At 57.8% G+C, this 14,456-nt stretch overlaps 1 protein-coding gene across 1 annotated transcript; it reads right to left on the minus strand.

Moving 5' to 3' along the window:
• Positions 1-19: 19 nt before the first annotated feature.
• PRELP (proline and arginine rich end leucine rich repeat protein) lies at positions 20-11,988 on the minus strand. The gene is made up of 3 exons (XM_072844597.1): positions 11,717-11,988; positions 4,189-5,140; positions 20-2,335 (listed from the first exon to the last, which is right to left on the minus strand). The coding sequence occupies exons 2-3, from the start codon at positions 5,123-5,125 to the stop codon at positions 2,157-2,159; spliced, it is 1,116 nt and encodes a 371-aa protein (XP_072700698.1). The 5' UTR covers positions 5,126-5,140; positions 11,717-11,988; the 3' UTR covers positions 20-2,156.
• Between the last annotated feature and the right edge of the window lie 2,468 nt (positions 11,989-14,456).

A 14,456-nucleotide genomic window follows, 5' to 3' on the forward strand; every position in this document is an offset into this window, starting at 1 on the left:
AGGCAGGTCCAACCACGGCTCTGGGTCCCTTGTGAATGATTTTATTTTCACTGCTGCGGAGAGTAGGAGTGAAAATACCATTAAGTTGAATCAGTTGAGAACTACATATGTCTCTAGATATATCTGTACAGTCTACCAGTATATATACACATTATATATAAATATATACATAGGGTCTCCGGGTTTAAGGTTGAAACCTGTCGAACCCAATAAACCCACCGGAGGAAGATTTGGAGAAGAAACTTTTATCATGAAAAAACAAGCCTGAATTAGCACGGGGGTTTAATGAACCCTCCCGCGCTGGGAAGGGGGGAGCACCCGGGTCGCTGGGTGTCCCCAGGCTGCGGGGAGCATCCCTGCCCCATTCCCGGGGAGCGGGACACGGTGCCCATCCACGCCCATCTCGGAGAAGGGTCAGTTTTGGTGGCTGAACACACAGGAGGTAATGGCTGGTTTCTTTGGTTTATTGCTTATTTCATTTGGATTTTTTTCCCCTCTCATGCTCAGCCTTAAATCTAAATCCTAAGATTCAGGAAGAAAAAAAAAGAGAATAACACCCCCTAAACCCGGACACCCTATATATGCAGGTACAGCTATCAAAGAGGGAAGCGATACATGTGAAAACAGGGAGAAGGGGGAATAAAAAATAGCTTTATCCAAAAGAGTAATTCTTCCCTTTTGTTTTTCCTTCCTTTTCTCTAAAAAAAAGGCAAAACCAGTCATGTGTGTTTGGTTCAAGAAAGCAACTGAGAGTAAAACTTCCAGGAGGTGGGAGTCAAAGCAGGAGGGCAGAGGGACCGTGAGAGCAGAGCGGAGACCTCACGAGTCAGCCCAGCCCCAGCAGAGCCCGGGTTTACACCCATGTCAGCATCTGGCCCCAGGTACCTAAAAACAAGCGCAAGTGTCCTGCCGGCATTGCTGCAAAGCAGCTGGCTCTGCTCTGCCCGGGGGGTCCCGTGCCCAGGGCAGGCTGTAGGGATCGGGGTCCCAAATGTAGGGATTTGGGTCCTGCCCGTGTCGGGGAGGGCAGGGTTTGGCTGGCAGCAGCAGAGTGCGGCCGACGCGCTGAGCCCTGCGTCTCTGCAGCACGGGGCAGGGGGAGGATGCAGGGTGCTGGGAGGGGGCTGCGGCACCATGGGCCGGTGCTGCCGGGGGGAGCCTGGGAGGGATGAAAGCCGGGGACGGGGGCTGCGGGAGGGGGCTGGTGTTGCAAAGGAGGGTGCGTGGTGTATTGCTGCGGGGAAGGTGCAACCCACGCAGGGAGCAGGAGAGCCCAGCTCCGGCCGCAGGGGCCGGACACCCTCCCTACTCCATCCTGCCAAATTTACACCACCAGGAGGGAACGAGCCCCTTGGCCTGGAGAGCAATGCGGAGCCAAGGCTGAAGCCCCCCAGGAGGGCCCAGGCGAGAGGAGCGTGTCCCTCGCCCACGGCCCTGGGACGTGGCTCTGGCCACGAGGTGTCGTTGCCGGTCCTGCCGGCCGGCGCCAGCCCCAGCACCCTCCGCCTGCACGGATCCTGCTCCCCCAGCCACCCGCAGCCCATACGCCAGGCTGGCATCACCCTGTGCCCCAAGGCTGCAGGGTGGCCATCAGCACCCTCAGCACACCGGCCCAGGGCATCCCTGCTCCACCTCCGTCACCGGGGATTTTTCCCCAGGGACATCGTGGGCTTTCCGGGTGCAGCCACCCAGACAATGACATGACCCGAGTCCTGCAGCGAGGTGGCCCCTGGGCTCCCTCGCCAGCTCCATCCGGAGATGCTTTTGGCTAGAACAGAATCCAACCTCCTGAAACTCTGCAGGGTGGAAGGGGAGAGACAGAGCCAGCTCCAGGGCCGGCCGGGGGTGAGGGCAGAGAAGGCAGGGCCCACAGGCAGGGAGCTGGGGTGAGCGTGGCAGCCACCCCAGGCTGATGCCGTGACCTGGGATGGCTGCTGTGACGTGGTGCTGTCCTGCAGACAGTGGTACCCAAGGATGCACATGCCACGCGTGTCCACGACCGCTGCAGGGGAGGACAGGGGGAAAGGCAAGAGGGATGGAGGTGGGGTGCGAGCAGGGGGAGAGGGAGGCAAAGAGGGTCCCACATGTCAAACACCGATGGGGGTCGAGTCTCTGTGCAAAGCCAAGTCCTGGGAGAGGCGCGGTGCTGGGCAGGGCTAGAAAACCACAGACTGGAGGAGGCGGAAACACATCATCAGGTCCAAGGGGATGGGGGGCTTCAGGAGGTTCCCATCCAGCCGCAGGTACCGGAGCCGGGGCACGCTCTCCAGGTCGGAGGGGGAGAAGTCCTGGATGGACATCAGCGAGGTGGGGCAGATCTGCGTCCCGTTGATTTCTGCAGGGAGGAGAGGAAAAGCGGGATGCAGGTTAGAGGAAAGGGAAGACAGAGAGGGATGCTAGAGACCCCCCTCCCTGCCTGCCTGCCTGTCGAACCCCAAAATGGGGTTGCTTTGCTACCAAGGGGGAGAATCCCCAGCCTCTCCCAGAAGACGGCACAGCCCCAGCGAGAGGAAAATCTTGCTTTTGTTCAGAAATGAAGTAGGTCACGTTCAGCCAAAGCACGGTGAGGGATGCAATGTCATTTGAGAGAGAAAAGAGATTATTTTAAACATGAAACCTGCCGAGCCAGCCCTAAGCCTTCAAAAAAACATCAAGGAAACATGCTCCAGCACCGTTACGCTGAAGATAACGTCAATAACCGTCTCGTTGCTCGCTTCTGGATTTCCACGTGCTTCTCCCCATCCCAGGGCCTGCATTACGGAAAATAAACCCCAGGATTCTTATGTCGCTACCCAACTCCAGGGACTGAAACCTTATAAAAGCTGGGTAAAATGGGCAAAAAAAGAGCTGGGACACGATGTGTGCGGCCATGCAGGCATCTCTCCATGGAGAGCCCTAGCAGGACCTGGACACTGGGGCTGTGAAGCCAGCAGCAGTCACCACCTTTGCCCCAGGGTCCCCCTTGGCTCCAGCTTGGTGGTGTTTAAATAAAATGCAGATTAACCAGCATTTGAACCAGACATTCATCACTGCGTCATTGTTTCCGGTGACTCTGGTGACCCCCTGAGAGAAGGGATGCGGCTTTGTGAAGGTTTTGTTCCTCTCCCTGGCATCGCATCCCATAACGCCATTAGTGCTTGCCTGCAAAGAGCAGCTTTCTCGCTCGTCCCTTCCTGGCTCACGTTCAGTGCCCTGTTTGGGCAGGAACCGGCCCGCTAAAGCTGCTCTGTGATTTTACAACCCCTCTTTGGCAGTGGACCACTCTTAAAACCACGCACCATCATTGCACAATAAACACCGCAGCGTGGAAGCGCTTGTGTCACACCACTTGTGGGGACCAGCGTCCTGCCCAGCGGCTGCTTCACAGGAGAGCAATGCCCTGGGTGGGTCCGGCGGCCCCCATACACCCCACCACAGCCAGAAATAGGAGAGCTCAGCACACTTTTCCCGGTGCACATGGAGGGTTTCTGGCAAGAGTGCCGCATTCTTGCTTCCCCGCGGATAGCAAGGACAGCAGGTTGCCGGACCTCTAATAGCAGAAACATCTGGGGTGACCAGGAATGGGTCTCTGTCTTCTTCTCGAATGTGCTAGCTATGTTTACACATTTCACAGGCCAGCACCTCTCCCATGAAATTGCAGTGCTTTGCCTGGAACAGTGTGAAACTGCCCCGGTTGGTTTGCCAAGGCAACCTCCATCACAGCCTTGTTCTCCCTGTTCCTTCCTCTGCGAGGCTCAGCTCGAGAGCTAAGCTGGGTTATTTCTAACCATCTTGACTGCGTATTTGGCATCTGTTCTTAAAATATGTGCACAGACTCTCCTTTTTAAATATCCCTATTTCTGAGCCCTGCTGGGGAAGTAACTATTTAGATGGCAGGTGGCCCCAAAGAAGAGCTGACCATGACAATGAACAAGAAAAGCCCTGCAGCACCAGGGGGAATTTAGCTCTGCTCCTCAGCTACCACCCAAATCCTCACGCCGTCCTTCCCCACATGCAAATCCATCCCACTTAGGGCCTTGTTCACCTACAAAGAGCCCCCAGCTCATCTCACCACTGCATCCCCCTTTGAAGGCTTCACATCCCACTGGGTGAAAAATGACCTTTTTCAACAAAACACTTGCCATCCTCAAGCCCATCTGCTCCCCCACAGACCTCACCACAACCTCCCGACCGGCCAGTGCAACTCACTTTCAATGGAGTTGTTGTTCAGGTAGAGGTGCTCCAGCTTGGGGCTGATGAAAGGGACATTGGTGAGCTTGTTGTGGGCCAGGTGCAACACCAGCAAGTTGGTGAGGTTGAAGGAGTTCTTGGGGAGCCCCTTGTCAGAGATCTGATTGTAGTTGAGCCGGATGAATGCCAGGTTGGGGAACTCCTTGAAGTAGTCACTGGGGATGTCCTCAATGTTGTTCCTGTCCAGGAAGAGCTGGTGGATGGCATTGGGCACCCCGGGGGGCATTTTCCTCAGGATGTTGTGGGCAAGGTTGAGTTGCATGAGGTTCTTGAGTCCCTTGAAGGTGTTTTTGTTGAAGACCCCATCGCTTAGCTTGTTGTGGTGCAGATCCAAGAGCACCAGATTCTCCAGCTTGTTGAAGACCCCAGCAGGGATCTTGGAGATCTGGTTCCTGCTCAGACGCAGCTGCTCCAGGTTGGGCGGCAGGAAGGCAGGCACCTCCTTGAGCTGGTTCTTCTCCATGTAGAGGAAGATGAGGTTTTCCAGCTTCTCCAGGACCCGCCTGTCCACCTTCCGGATACGATTGTTGTCTAGGTTGACCCATTTCAGCCCCGTGGCATTCCTGAAGGACTCCTCGGGAAGGTCATCGATGAAGTTGTTCTGGAGGTAGAGGTAGTGGATACGGGGCGGGATGATGGGGACCTTCCGCAGGTTGCGGCTGTCACAGTAGAGGGCGGAGGGGAAGTCTGGGGGGCAGTAGCATTCTCGGGGGCAGTCAGGGAAGACGGAGGGGGGACCTGGCGGCAGGGGTGGGGGCAGCTCTGTGGGCTCGACGGGCTCAACAAACTCAGGAGGCGGGCGGGTGGGTTTCCGGGGAGGCTTCCTCCGCTGCCCGCTCACCTCCGAGATCAACACAAGAACAAGTGGGAGAAGCAATCTGAAGGCCACCTTCATGGTCCAGATGTTTCCCTGAGGGAGGCAACAAGAAGAGGTGGGTTCGGAAGCACCCGATTTAGGTACCGCATCATCTCCCATCTCCCCCATCACTGCAGTCTCTGACAGGCAGGAATTTACCCCACATCCCTGCCAGTAACCTGCTATTTTCTCTCCTTCCCTTTGGAAGTTATCTTTAAATCCAACCCCTCTCTAGAGCATGAGTCACTGAGATCCCCTCTCTCCGGCTCAGCTTTATGCCATTGGGGGGGCTGCTTTTTTTAATTTGGTTTGGGTTTTTTTCACACATCACCCCCAGCACTGCCTCGTAGAGCCTGGACCCCCCCGGGAGTCTCAACACCACTAGGCCCTCTCCCCAAAGGATGGATTGCCCCTTCAGAGACCTTGATGGATCAGGCTTAATTTTGCACTCGAGCCAAAAAATCAATGATTCAGTAGCAAATTGGCTGAGCAACAGCATCGGGAGGCCAGCGGCAGTTAGTGGGGCAGCAAAGATGGATGGTTCTGTGCTTCAGGGACAAAGATTTAATGCAGGACAGCCCATTTCCAAGGCTGTGTGATAAAAAGGACATTTGCAAGATTACACATGGGCGATACCAAAGTTGTTTGGCTGTAGAGCTCCCTGCGCTGCCCAAATAACCGATCCATCACCTCCAGTCCCACCGCAGGGTGCTGGGCTGGGATCGTTATTTGGGGAGAGTCCCAACAGAAGTGGGAGATCTGGAGGGATCAGGCGAGCTCTCTGCTTGCCCCTAGCCAGAGGGCCTCTCCTGGACACCAGCCCAACACCTTATACAAACCACCTCTCCCTCTTCTCTGGGTCGTTATCAAGCCCATGAGGGCTGCCTGTCCCATCTCTGCCCTCCCTGCTGCTGCCTGGCACAGCAGCAATCGTCCCTGCAAGGCTGTTGCTGGTAGCTCTCCAGCTGATGCCTCGGAGGATGGAGGGATCCAGCTTCTTGCAGACGAGCTCCCCAGAAAGCCCCATGCAGAAGGTGCTTTGGATGCTCCGACACTCCCCGGGGCCAGCTGGAGCAGGCCAGGCTGTGGGCTTCCTGGGCAGGCAGCAGATACCTCGGGGTGTTTGCCAGGCTTTTCCCGGCGGCATTTGTCACCCCAGGAACAGAGCTGAGCTGGATGCACAGCGAGGCAGATGGAGGAGCTCGGCAGAGGCAGGGTGGGAAAGAGAACCAAGTGAGATGAGACAGGGAGGAAGATGAGGAGAGTCAGAGGAAGATGGATCTCCTGGGGAAAGGAACGTCTGCCGTGGGAGCCAGTGCTGCTGGGATGGGAGCATGGGGTGGAAGCCTTTGGTGATGCTGGAGCTGGTGACGCTGATGCTGGAGAGAAATCAGGCTCTCCTGGCTCATCGCTCCCTCCCATGCAACACGACAGAGTTGAGCTTGCAGCTTGCCGGCGCGCAGTGCTGCTGTCGTGCCGGGGGGTCATCGGCAACGTGGGTGCAGCCAGCCCCGCTCAGCTCAGCGTGCCCGGGGGGAGCTGCAAACGGGCAGGGCTGAGCCGGGCACATCGCATTTGCCTTCGGGCAGCAGCAGGGAAATGTCCCCAGCCCTCATCCGACCGGCAAGCAGCACAGACCAACGCTGCTGGGGTAGTCCCCTGCCACACCGACCCCCTTTTGCTTACAGCTTCCCACCGGGGTCCACATCCCACCCAGGGATGCCCTTAGGGCCCCTCTATGGGCCACTGCTCCCAGGGCTGCGCCTGGCTCCCTTTGAAGTGATCCCACGCATTCCTGGGGCTCCAAGTAATTGACTTTCTCCAAGAAAAGATCCTGTTCTCACCCCCCTCTCCAGGCCCAGCCTGTTACTTTCCTTTTTGTCTCGCTCTGCTCCCATCTGGCTCTGTTTAACCCTACAAGCCTCACATGCCTGCTGTTTTCAATCAGAGCTCTGGCATCTTGCTGGGGGAAGGGAGGAACAGGGGACGAGCAACGGGGCCCGAACGCTGCCAGATATTCAGCTCAGCAGTGCTGCAGTAAGTCTCCTTTGGGGATGTACGTGCGTGCTTCTGTGTTGCAGGAGTTCAGATTCAACGGCGGGCTGCAGAGAATGGGCAAATTCGTGACGGGGAGCTCCTCTACGTGCAGTCCTCTCTGGCTCCGGAGCATCCTGCTCCTTTCCCAACCACGTCCCTCCCTGCACGTGGCTCTCCCCCCACCTTGTCCCAGACCTTTCCATGGGATTTTGCCTCAGCTCCAAAACTCAGACCTGGATTTTAACACTCACAACGCTCAGGGGAGCGGCGGGGGCTGAGGTCTGCGTTTGGCCCGTTGCAGAGGGGAGGAGGCAGCTGGGACACGATTTTCCAGCCAGTGCACGCTGCAATCCAGGCGTTCGGCTCCCTCGTGTCTCAGAGCGATGCGATGCTCAGCTCGGGCCACCGGGCAGCCACCCCAAGAAGTGTCACAGGGAGGGTGGGGGACAGGGCAGATCTGTCACCTCGGTCTCGGGAGCTGGCTGAGCTCTCAGCCCTTCCAGGAAAAACCTGGCCCCGCGCAGCCTGCGCCATGCCCTCCACATGAGGCTTTAACGCTGCAGATGTTTAGGGACTCGGCATATAGCAGAAATAGTCAGCGAGCCAGAAATTCAGGCTGGAGAGCGGCAGCATCATGTGGCATTTGTCAGCACAGAAGGAAAGTGTCAGGAGGCAGATGCAGCCTCTTTTATTCGCTGTACCGCCTGCAACCCGCTGCCACATCCCCATGGGGACTGCCACAGCCCCTCTGCCCATCGCAGCCAGGCAGAGCCAGCACTGCCACAACCCTTCTCCGCTGCCGGTCCCCACCAGCCTCTCCCTGCAAAGCTGCAGCTCCGCGCAGAGGCTCTGCCCACCGCTCCCCAGCCTGCTTGGGGAAAGCAGGACCCACTTCCAAGCAATCTGCAGGAAACCAGCTCACAGCCATCTGTCCCCACAACAGCCCTACATCCAGAATAACGTCCTCAACGGGGCCACAGCCGGGCTTTTTGCAACAAGCCTGAGGCCACCACAAGCTTTACAACTGCCTCCAACACGCTGGAAGGTTCAAAGCCAGCTCTCCCTGGACCCGACACAGTCGGCAGCCTGTTCTCCATCCAGTTTCATGCAGTTAATTTACTGGCATGAATGCAAGAAGCCAGATTTCAAAATCCCACACCCTGATTCTGCACAAGCACCAGCTGCCAAATCCACAGCCAGAGCCACGGCACAGAGCCTGCTCTGCAAATGCCTCCACTCAACCTTTCTCACTACTCCCCGACAGACAGGACAGCTCGGGTCCCAGGTACCCACAAGGAATCCATGCAACTGGAATAAAGTTAAATGAAGAAGCAATGAATGCATTCAGGAAACCAACCACCTGGTGTGGAGAGAAGGCTCGACTGATGGACAAAACCAGTTCTGACACCTCCTGAGCTGCAGGCTAGGCTGAGCAGCTGGGCCTGGGTGCAAGACCAAGGCACCCAACAGATGCCAGCCCAGGGTTTTTCCCACAAAGAGGCAGCTGCTCCCTCAGTCATCCCATTACAATTGACAAAAATTCGGCACAACAGCTGGAAATTCCAGCCCCAAATGCCACTGGCGTTTGCTTTCCAAATAGTTTATCTTCGCTGCCTCTCGCTAACCCACAGCTCCCAAGCAGTGCTCACTTGCCAGCCCCGTGACTGGTGCCAAGGGCAGGGAAAAATCACAACCTCCGGGGCAAGAGTGAGCTATGTAAAGGTCACGGGGGGATTTGTCGCGGGCAGAAGTCCCGATGCTCTCCCTTGGGTGCCTCCTGCCCTCCCCGCCTCCTCTTGCAGCACTTGGACATGCAGATAGCAGCAGCTGGCTCTGGATAGTTATCACCGATGCATCGGGGACCCCTGCTCCTGTGGAGGGGCTGGGAGGGATAAAGGGAGCTTTTAACTTTGGGAGGAGAGGGGAAAGACTAGATGGCTGGACCAGGGATCCTTTCCAGCCCGTTGCCCATAACCCTGCTAGTTCCCTTCACAGCTTTTCCACTGGGACCCCCAATTCCCATCATCCCACAAGGAGGGCAAGCTAAAAATAACCAAAAGGAGCCAGCAAAGCTCCCTCGTCGGCTTCCCTCATGTCCAACCACCACGCCAGCCCATTCGTGTCTCTGCAAGAGTCTGGGTCTGATCAGCTGTAAACTGAAACAAGGAGCTCTTTATCCAGCGGCGCTGGAGAGCTGGGAATGGTGGAAAAGGGCTAAATCCAGCGCAAGCCTGGCCTCCGAGGGGAGGGCAGACATGCTGTCACCCAGGCGTCCCCAGGGTCCCCGGAGGAGCAGAGCCCTGATGCAACAACCTGCTCTTCTCGACCCTTTCCCAGCAATTTCCCAGCGGGAAGCGGAGCCGCGGGCAGCCAGCTTGGCTGGGGCCGAAGCCGGCACGCAGCCGAGGCAGCCGCAGGGGCTCGGCCCCCGCTGCGCTGCTTCTTGTGGGGATAGTGCTGTGGCCGTGCAGGGGATGGGTGTCCCAGTAGACCCTGCCAGAGAGCAGCTCGGACACGCTCCCCGGCTCTCGAGCAACACGTTTGGGCTCAGCCCTAGGACTACAAGACACGGGGACGGCAATGCATGGCTCCTGCATCCCTCTGCGTGCCAGGAGCATTTCCTCACTGTACCACAGTCACCAGACTCATTGCGAAAGGCTCGTCGCATTCACTGCTCCCTCCAGCAACCTCCTCCCGCAGCAGGGTCTGTGGGAAGGCAGCCCTGGCAGAAAACACCTTTCTGCTGCCTTCTCCCTGTCAGCAATTCCTCCCTCCTCCTCCTCCTCCTCCCTCGCTGCATGTCCCGACCCTTCCCAGGGCTGCTCCCGGCTCAGCCCGCCCGCAGATCTCTCTGCCACACAAGGTGGAACTGGCTGGACACAGACAAAAGCAAATTGTGGGAGAAAATGTTGGCAAAGCGACCGCAGCCCGGCCCCTGAGCCTGCCCCCCACACACACCCTGCTCCCCTCCAAGCAGATACCCCGCCTTGGTCCCCCCGGCTCTGCTTTCTCTAAGGGTGGGAAACTGCTTTAATGCCTTTATCAGCTGCTCCTGCCTCATCCCTCCCTTCCAGCCTCTTCCCGAGGGCAGAGGAAACCTCCCACAGCTGCACTTTTATCTCTTCCCAGGTAAAAACACTCAGTCCCTCGCCCCACCGTTCCCCGGGGCAGCAGGGACACCCAGCACCCTGCATTTCTGCTCCGCGCTGCCTGTCCCGGGAGGCAGCTCCAGCAGCTCATGGGATGCCGTCGGCTGAGCACCACATAAGGGAGGCCCGCGATCGCAGGCTCCCAGGAAAGTTTCCAAGCCCTCACGTGCGACACGCTTTGCGTTCAGCTGCCAAGGGGATGAATTTCCACTTTCTGCCCTATAGATGATTCTCCTAAAACTCTCAAACAGACAGGGAAGGGCAGGTTTGGGATGAGCCTTTTCCATGCAACAAAACCCTTTCCCCAGGACTTCAGCGAACGTCGCTGCCCTGTTGCTTCTTCCCATCATCTCCTGCCTCTGCCGGAGCAGAGACAAAGAGCTGGCTCCAAACGGGACCCACACGGCAGTTCACCCCATGGTGGGGTGCAGGGAGGGGGCTGCACCTCTCCGCCTGCCTGGAGTACAGCTGGCTCAAATCTTGGTGACCGAGGCAGCAAAAGTGGTGTTATGTGCCCTGGGAATGGGCTACATGATCCAGACATGGCTCTGCCTGCCAGGCAGGAAAGCTGGGCTTTACCACCTCAATTTTGGGCACAAAACCAGCTTGCTGAAAATTGCCGCTGCGGTGCTGTTCAGCTGCTCTCTCCCACCTCGCTCTCAAAGCAGCGCGATGCTGGGCATCCCCTCCGCAGGGTACGGAAACTCCCTGCTCCCCGCTCCGGCACGGGGCAAGGGGCTGCACGCAGCCCCCCTCCCACGGGAGCAGCACCCCGCAGCCCCAGCCCTTCTGCAGATCCAGCTGGAAACCAGGAGCCTGTGCTCAGCGCAGGGTGGCCCGATGCTACCTGGGGCTCCCTGGTAGCCATCCTGGCTCCGGAGGTGTCTGCTCCCCTCTCAGCCTCTCCCCCTCCTTCCACGCTTCCCCTGCTGCCATTCCAAGGCAGGGCACTGCCCTGGGCACGGCTCGGGCTGTGCAGCCCCCCTGCTACCCCCAGCTCTGCCTCCCTGGCTGCAGAGCCAAAGCCGAGCGTGCGTGGGGTTGTGAGCGTGTGAGAGCACAGGTCGGTGCGGGGGGGGGGGGACGGGACACACAAGGGGGTCCTCGCTCACCCCCAGAGAAAGCGACTGGCAGCAGCTGCAACGCGATCACACACGGGCTTTTCCTCGGACTTTGCAGCCCCAAGTACCTCCCCTCCACCCCAGCCTGCCCCATGCTGAGAAAAACTCTTGCAAAAAGAGAAAAAGAAAGGAACAAAGACTCCAGCAGCTGAAGAACAGAAAAACCAACAAGAGGAGAGGGGGAAAAAAGGAAGAGCAGATGCTGCTTTGCATGTAAGGGAGGCTGGAGAGGGCAGGAGCATCGTGGACCAGTGCAGCATCCTGGGTCGGAGGGTCAGGCAAGGCGAGAAGAGCCTGGGGGAAAGCACCTGCCCACAGCTTACCTGTGTGCACCTCTCCCTCCTCCTGCCTCTTATTAATCCCCAAGACAAGTTTCTCTCTGGCTGTCTCCCTCCTCCTCCTCCTTCTCCTCCTCCTCCTCTCAACACCACCACGAGCAAGGCTCGGACGAGCGCGGGGGTTTTGTTCCTGGGAGCCGCTGGCCGAGGGTGGGTGGGAGCGCGGGAGGCGGAGGGCTGGGATGGAGGCACGATGACAACAATAACGTCTTTATCTGGCAGCCAAGCGCTGCGGGCTCTGCTGCGCACACATGGCCTGCCTGCCAGAGGGCTGGCGTTTAATAACAATTCCTTCTGCTGCGGAGGCTGCTCGGAGCCCGTGTTTAAAAACAAAGCTAATTAATAATTTAAATAAGCCCTTCCCTTGCCACGGCCCCTGTTCCAGGAGCGCGCGTTTGGGATGGTGCTTTCCAGCGATACGGCTGAATATCAACGGGGGTGCAGAGCATGGGGGCTCAGTGTGTCACCGGCCAGCCTGTCCCCAGGGCTGTCCCACCCAGGTCCCCCGCCGGCACAGAGTGACTTCCAGCTGCCCCCCCATCCCTGCTGAAGGCAGCCAGCCCTGTGCTGGGGTCTCTGCTCCTGCCTGGCAGATGGCACTGTAAAACATGATGCAGGGTTCATTCGCTCCCAGCTGGTGATAAGCTTTAATTTAAATCCTGATAGCACTTAATAAAGAGAAAGGGGGGGAGCCGCAGCAGTGCCGTGCAGCTGAGCGGGCCACGGGGCCACTGGGTTTTGCATGGAGCCTCAGCCAGGTCCCAGGCTGGAAAACTGCTGTACACCAAGGGGACACGGCTGGGGGACACCCAGGGCTGCCGGGTGCCTGCTGGGGCAGGCGTGTTCGTGGATGCTCAGGGTGGACATTCCTGCTCCAAGGAGCTCAGAGGCAGCCCGGGACCTGTTGCATATTCACAGCTCTCAGACACAGCCCAGGCGTGAACAAGGAGTCCCAGGGGGGTACAATGGCATCCCCCTCCCAGGCATCCCTGGGACGCAGGATTCAGGGGGTCCTCTCGCTCCCCACGAGCCGTCCTCTCTCCGCTAAGCTGATCTGCAGCGGGGGCAGGGAAACCTGAGCTGCTTTGGCTCACTGAAAACCCAGCCCAAACCCTACCGGAGGCTGGCAGCCCTCCAGGAGGGTCCAATCCTGCACTCCCACACTCGGCTGACAGTGGCTACCAACAGCGGGTTCAAACAGCCAAAATCAGAGCCTCCCCCTAAGTTCCCACCCCCTGGACTCCCCCATTTTGCCCCGGGCTCCCCACAACCCTTAAATATATTTGTTCCCATCACAGTGCCCTTCCCCTTACCCCAAAACCAGAGCATTGCTGGGGAGTGCTGCTCGCTGGCTGCCGGAAGCGGGGTGGACCAAGGGCACAGCCCTCGCCCTGCAGCGAGCTGGGGCACTTGCATGCCTAAAAACCAGCAGGTAGCTCAAGTGCAAGCCAGGAAAAGGAAGAGAGAGAAACCACATCGGTATTTCACGTCATTTAAACAAAGGGTCGAGGTGCAGACATGTGTTTGCCAGCTGGAGAAGGATCAGAATCAATAGGAAAAGAATATGCTGTTTGGAGAGTCACGTCAATTGCTTTAATAACTAGTCAACAGTCCCCAAACCCATGGGGACGTGTTTCATGGGGGTTTTTTTCCTGCTACCTAACAGACACTCAGCTGGGCACTGAAAGGGGGAAACTGAGGCACCAAATGGGGCAATTGCTTGCACAAAAGCCACCATGCCAGGCACGGAAAGGTTTCATATCCTAGACCTTATCCACCACGCTGTCTGACCTGCAAAGCTGCTAACACGGCTCCCATTGCTGGGAAGCACGAAAGCCTTCAGCAAATCTGGTGAGTATAAATTTTGCTCTCAGCCAAGGGACTTTGTTTGTTGAATTTTCTTCCTGCAGGAATTTCTTTCAGTGTCCAAGTTTCAAATCCACCTTCAAAGACATCCTTTTAAATTTTTAAGACGCAACAGGCTGCAGCCTTGAACGTGGCTCTGGGCACCGCGCGCTCAGTTTATTCTACGTCTGGAGCAGGATCTGGCCCCACTCTTGCAGGCAAAGGGGACGATGGAGAGTGGCCATGGAGCAAACCTGTTCTCACAGCTCTTGTTGGCTTGGGGACATCCCAGTTTTAGTGCCCTTGCTGTGGGCTAGCAGCATCCCAGTCATCCCCGGTCCCCTGCTGCCACGTCCCTTCAGTTTATCCCCTTTCCCGGCCATGGCCTGTTTGTTCTGCAGAGGATTGTAACAGAAATACCGCTTTGGTCTGGCGGAGGTAGGAGAGGAAATGTTTGAGTGTGAGAGCACCAGGAGACAGAGCCAGGGCTGCAAGAATGGCCTGTCTCGACCAAGGGCAACATGAGGGACAGCCGTCGAGTGGGTAAACACACAGGAATGTGGTCCCCAGCGAGCCCGGAGGCTGTGTCCCACCAGCCCATCAGGCACAGCGAGGTTTCGGCACCCGGCCATGCCCCGGTCACTCCGGCCATCCCGGTAGGGAGTCGACTGCAGCCGTGCAGACACCCCAAATGAGGAAACATGGACAAGGGGCAGCGGAGGGTTTAAGGGGAGGGCATAAGCAAATAAATCCCTGTTATAACTGGTGGCTCCATCTCCACCTGGGAAATGTTAGTAGACACAGCGAGCACCCACACCCCTCATCCTCCTTGTCCTCCCCATCCGTCCCAGCCAGACCCCTCCTGCACCACGTCACGGTG

The sequence above is a fragment of the Ciconia boyciana genome, chromosome 23, assembly GCF_034638445.1.
Source record: "Ciconia boyciana chromosome 23, ASM3463844v1, whole genome shotgun sequence".
NCBI lineage: Eukaryota > Metazoa > Chordata > Aves > Ciconiiformes > Ciconiidae > Ciconia > Ciconia boyciana.

Bases quoted from the DNA above. Each gene is read 5' to 3' on its own strand.
- PRELP (XM_072844597.1), bottom strand. From the start codon at position 5,125: ATGAAGGTGGCCTTCAGATTGCTTCTCCCACTTGTTCTTGTGTTGATC. The intron at 2,336-4,188 runs GTGAGTTGCACT...TCCTCCCTGCAG, and splicing joins GAACAACAACTCCATTGAAA to AAATCAACGGGACGCAGATC.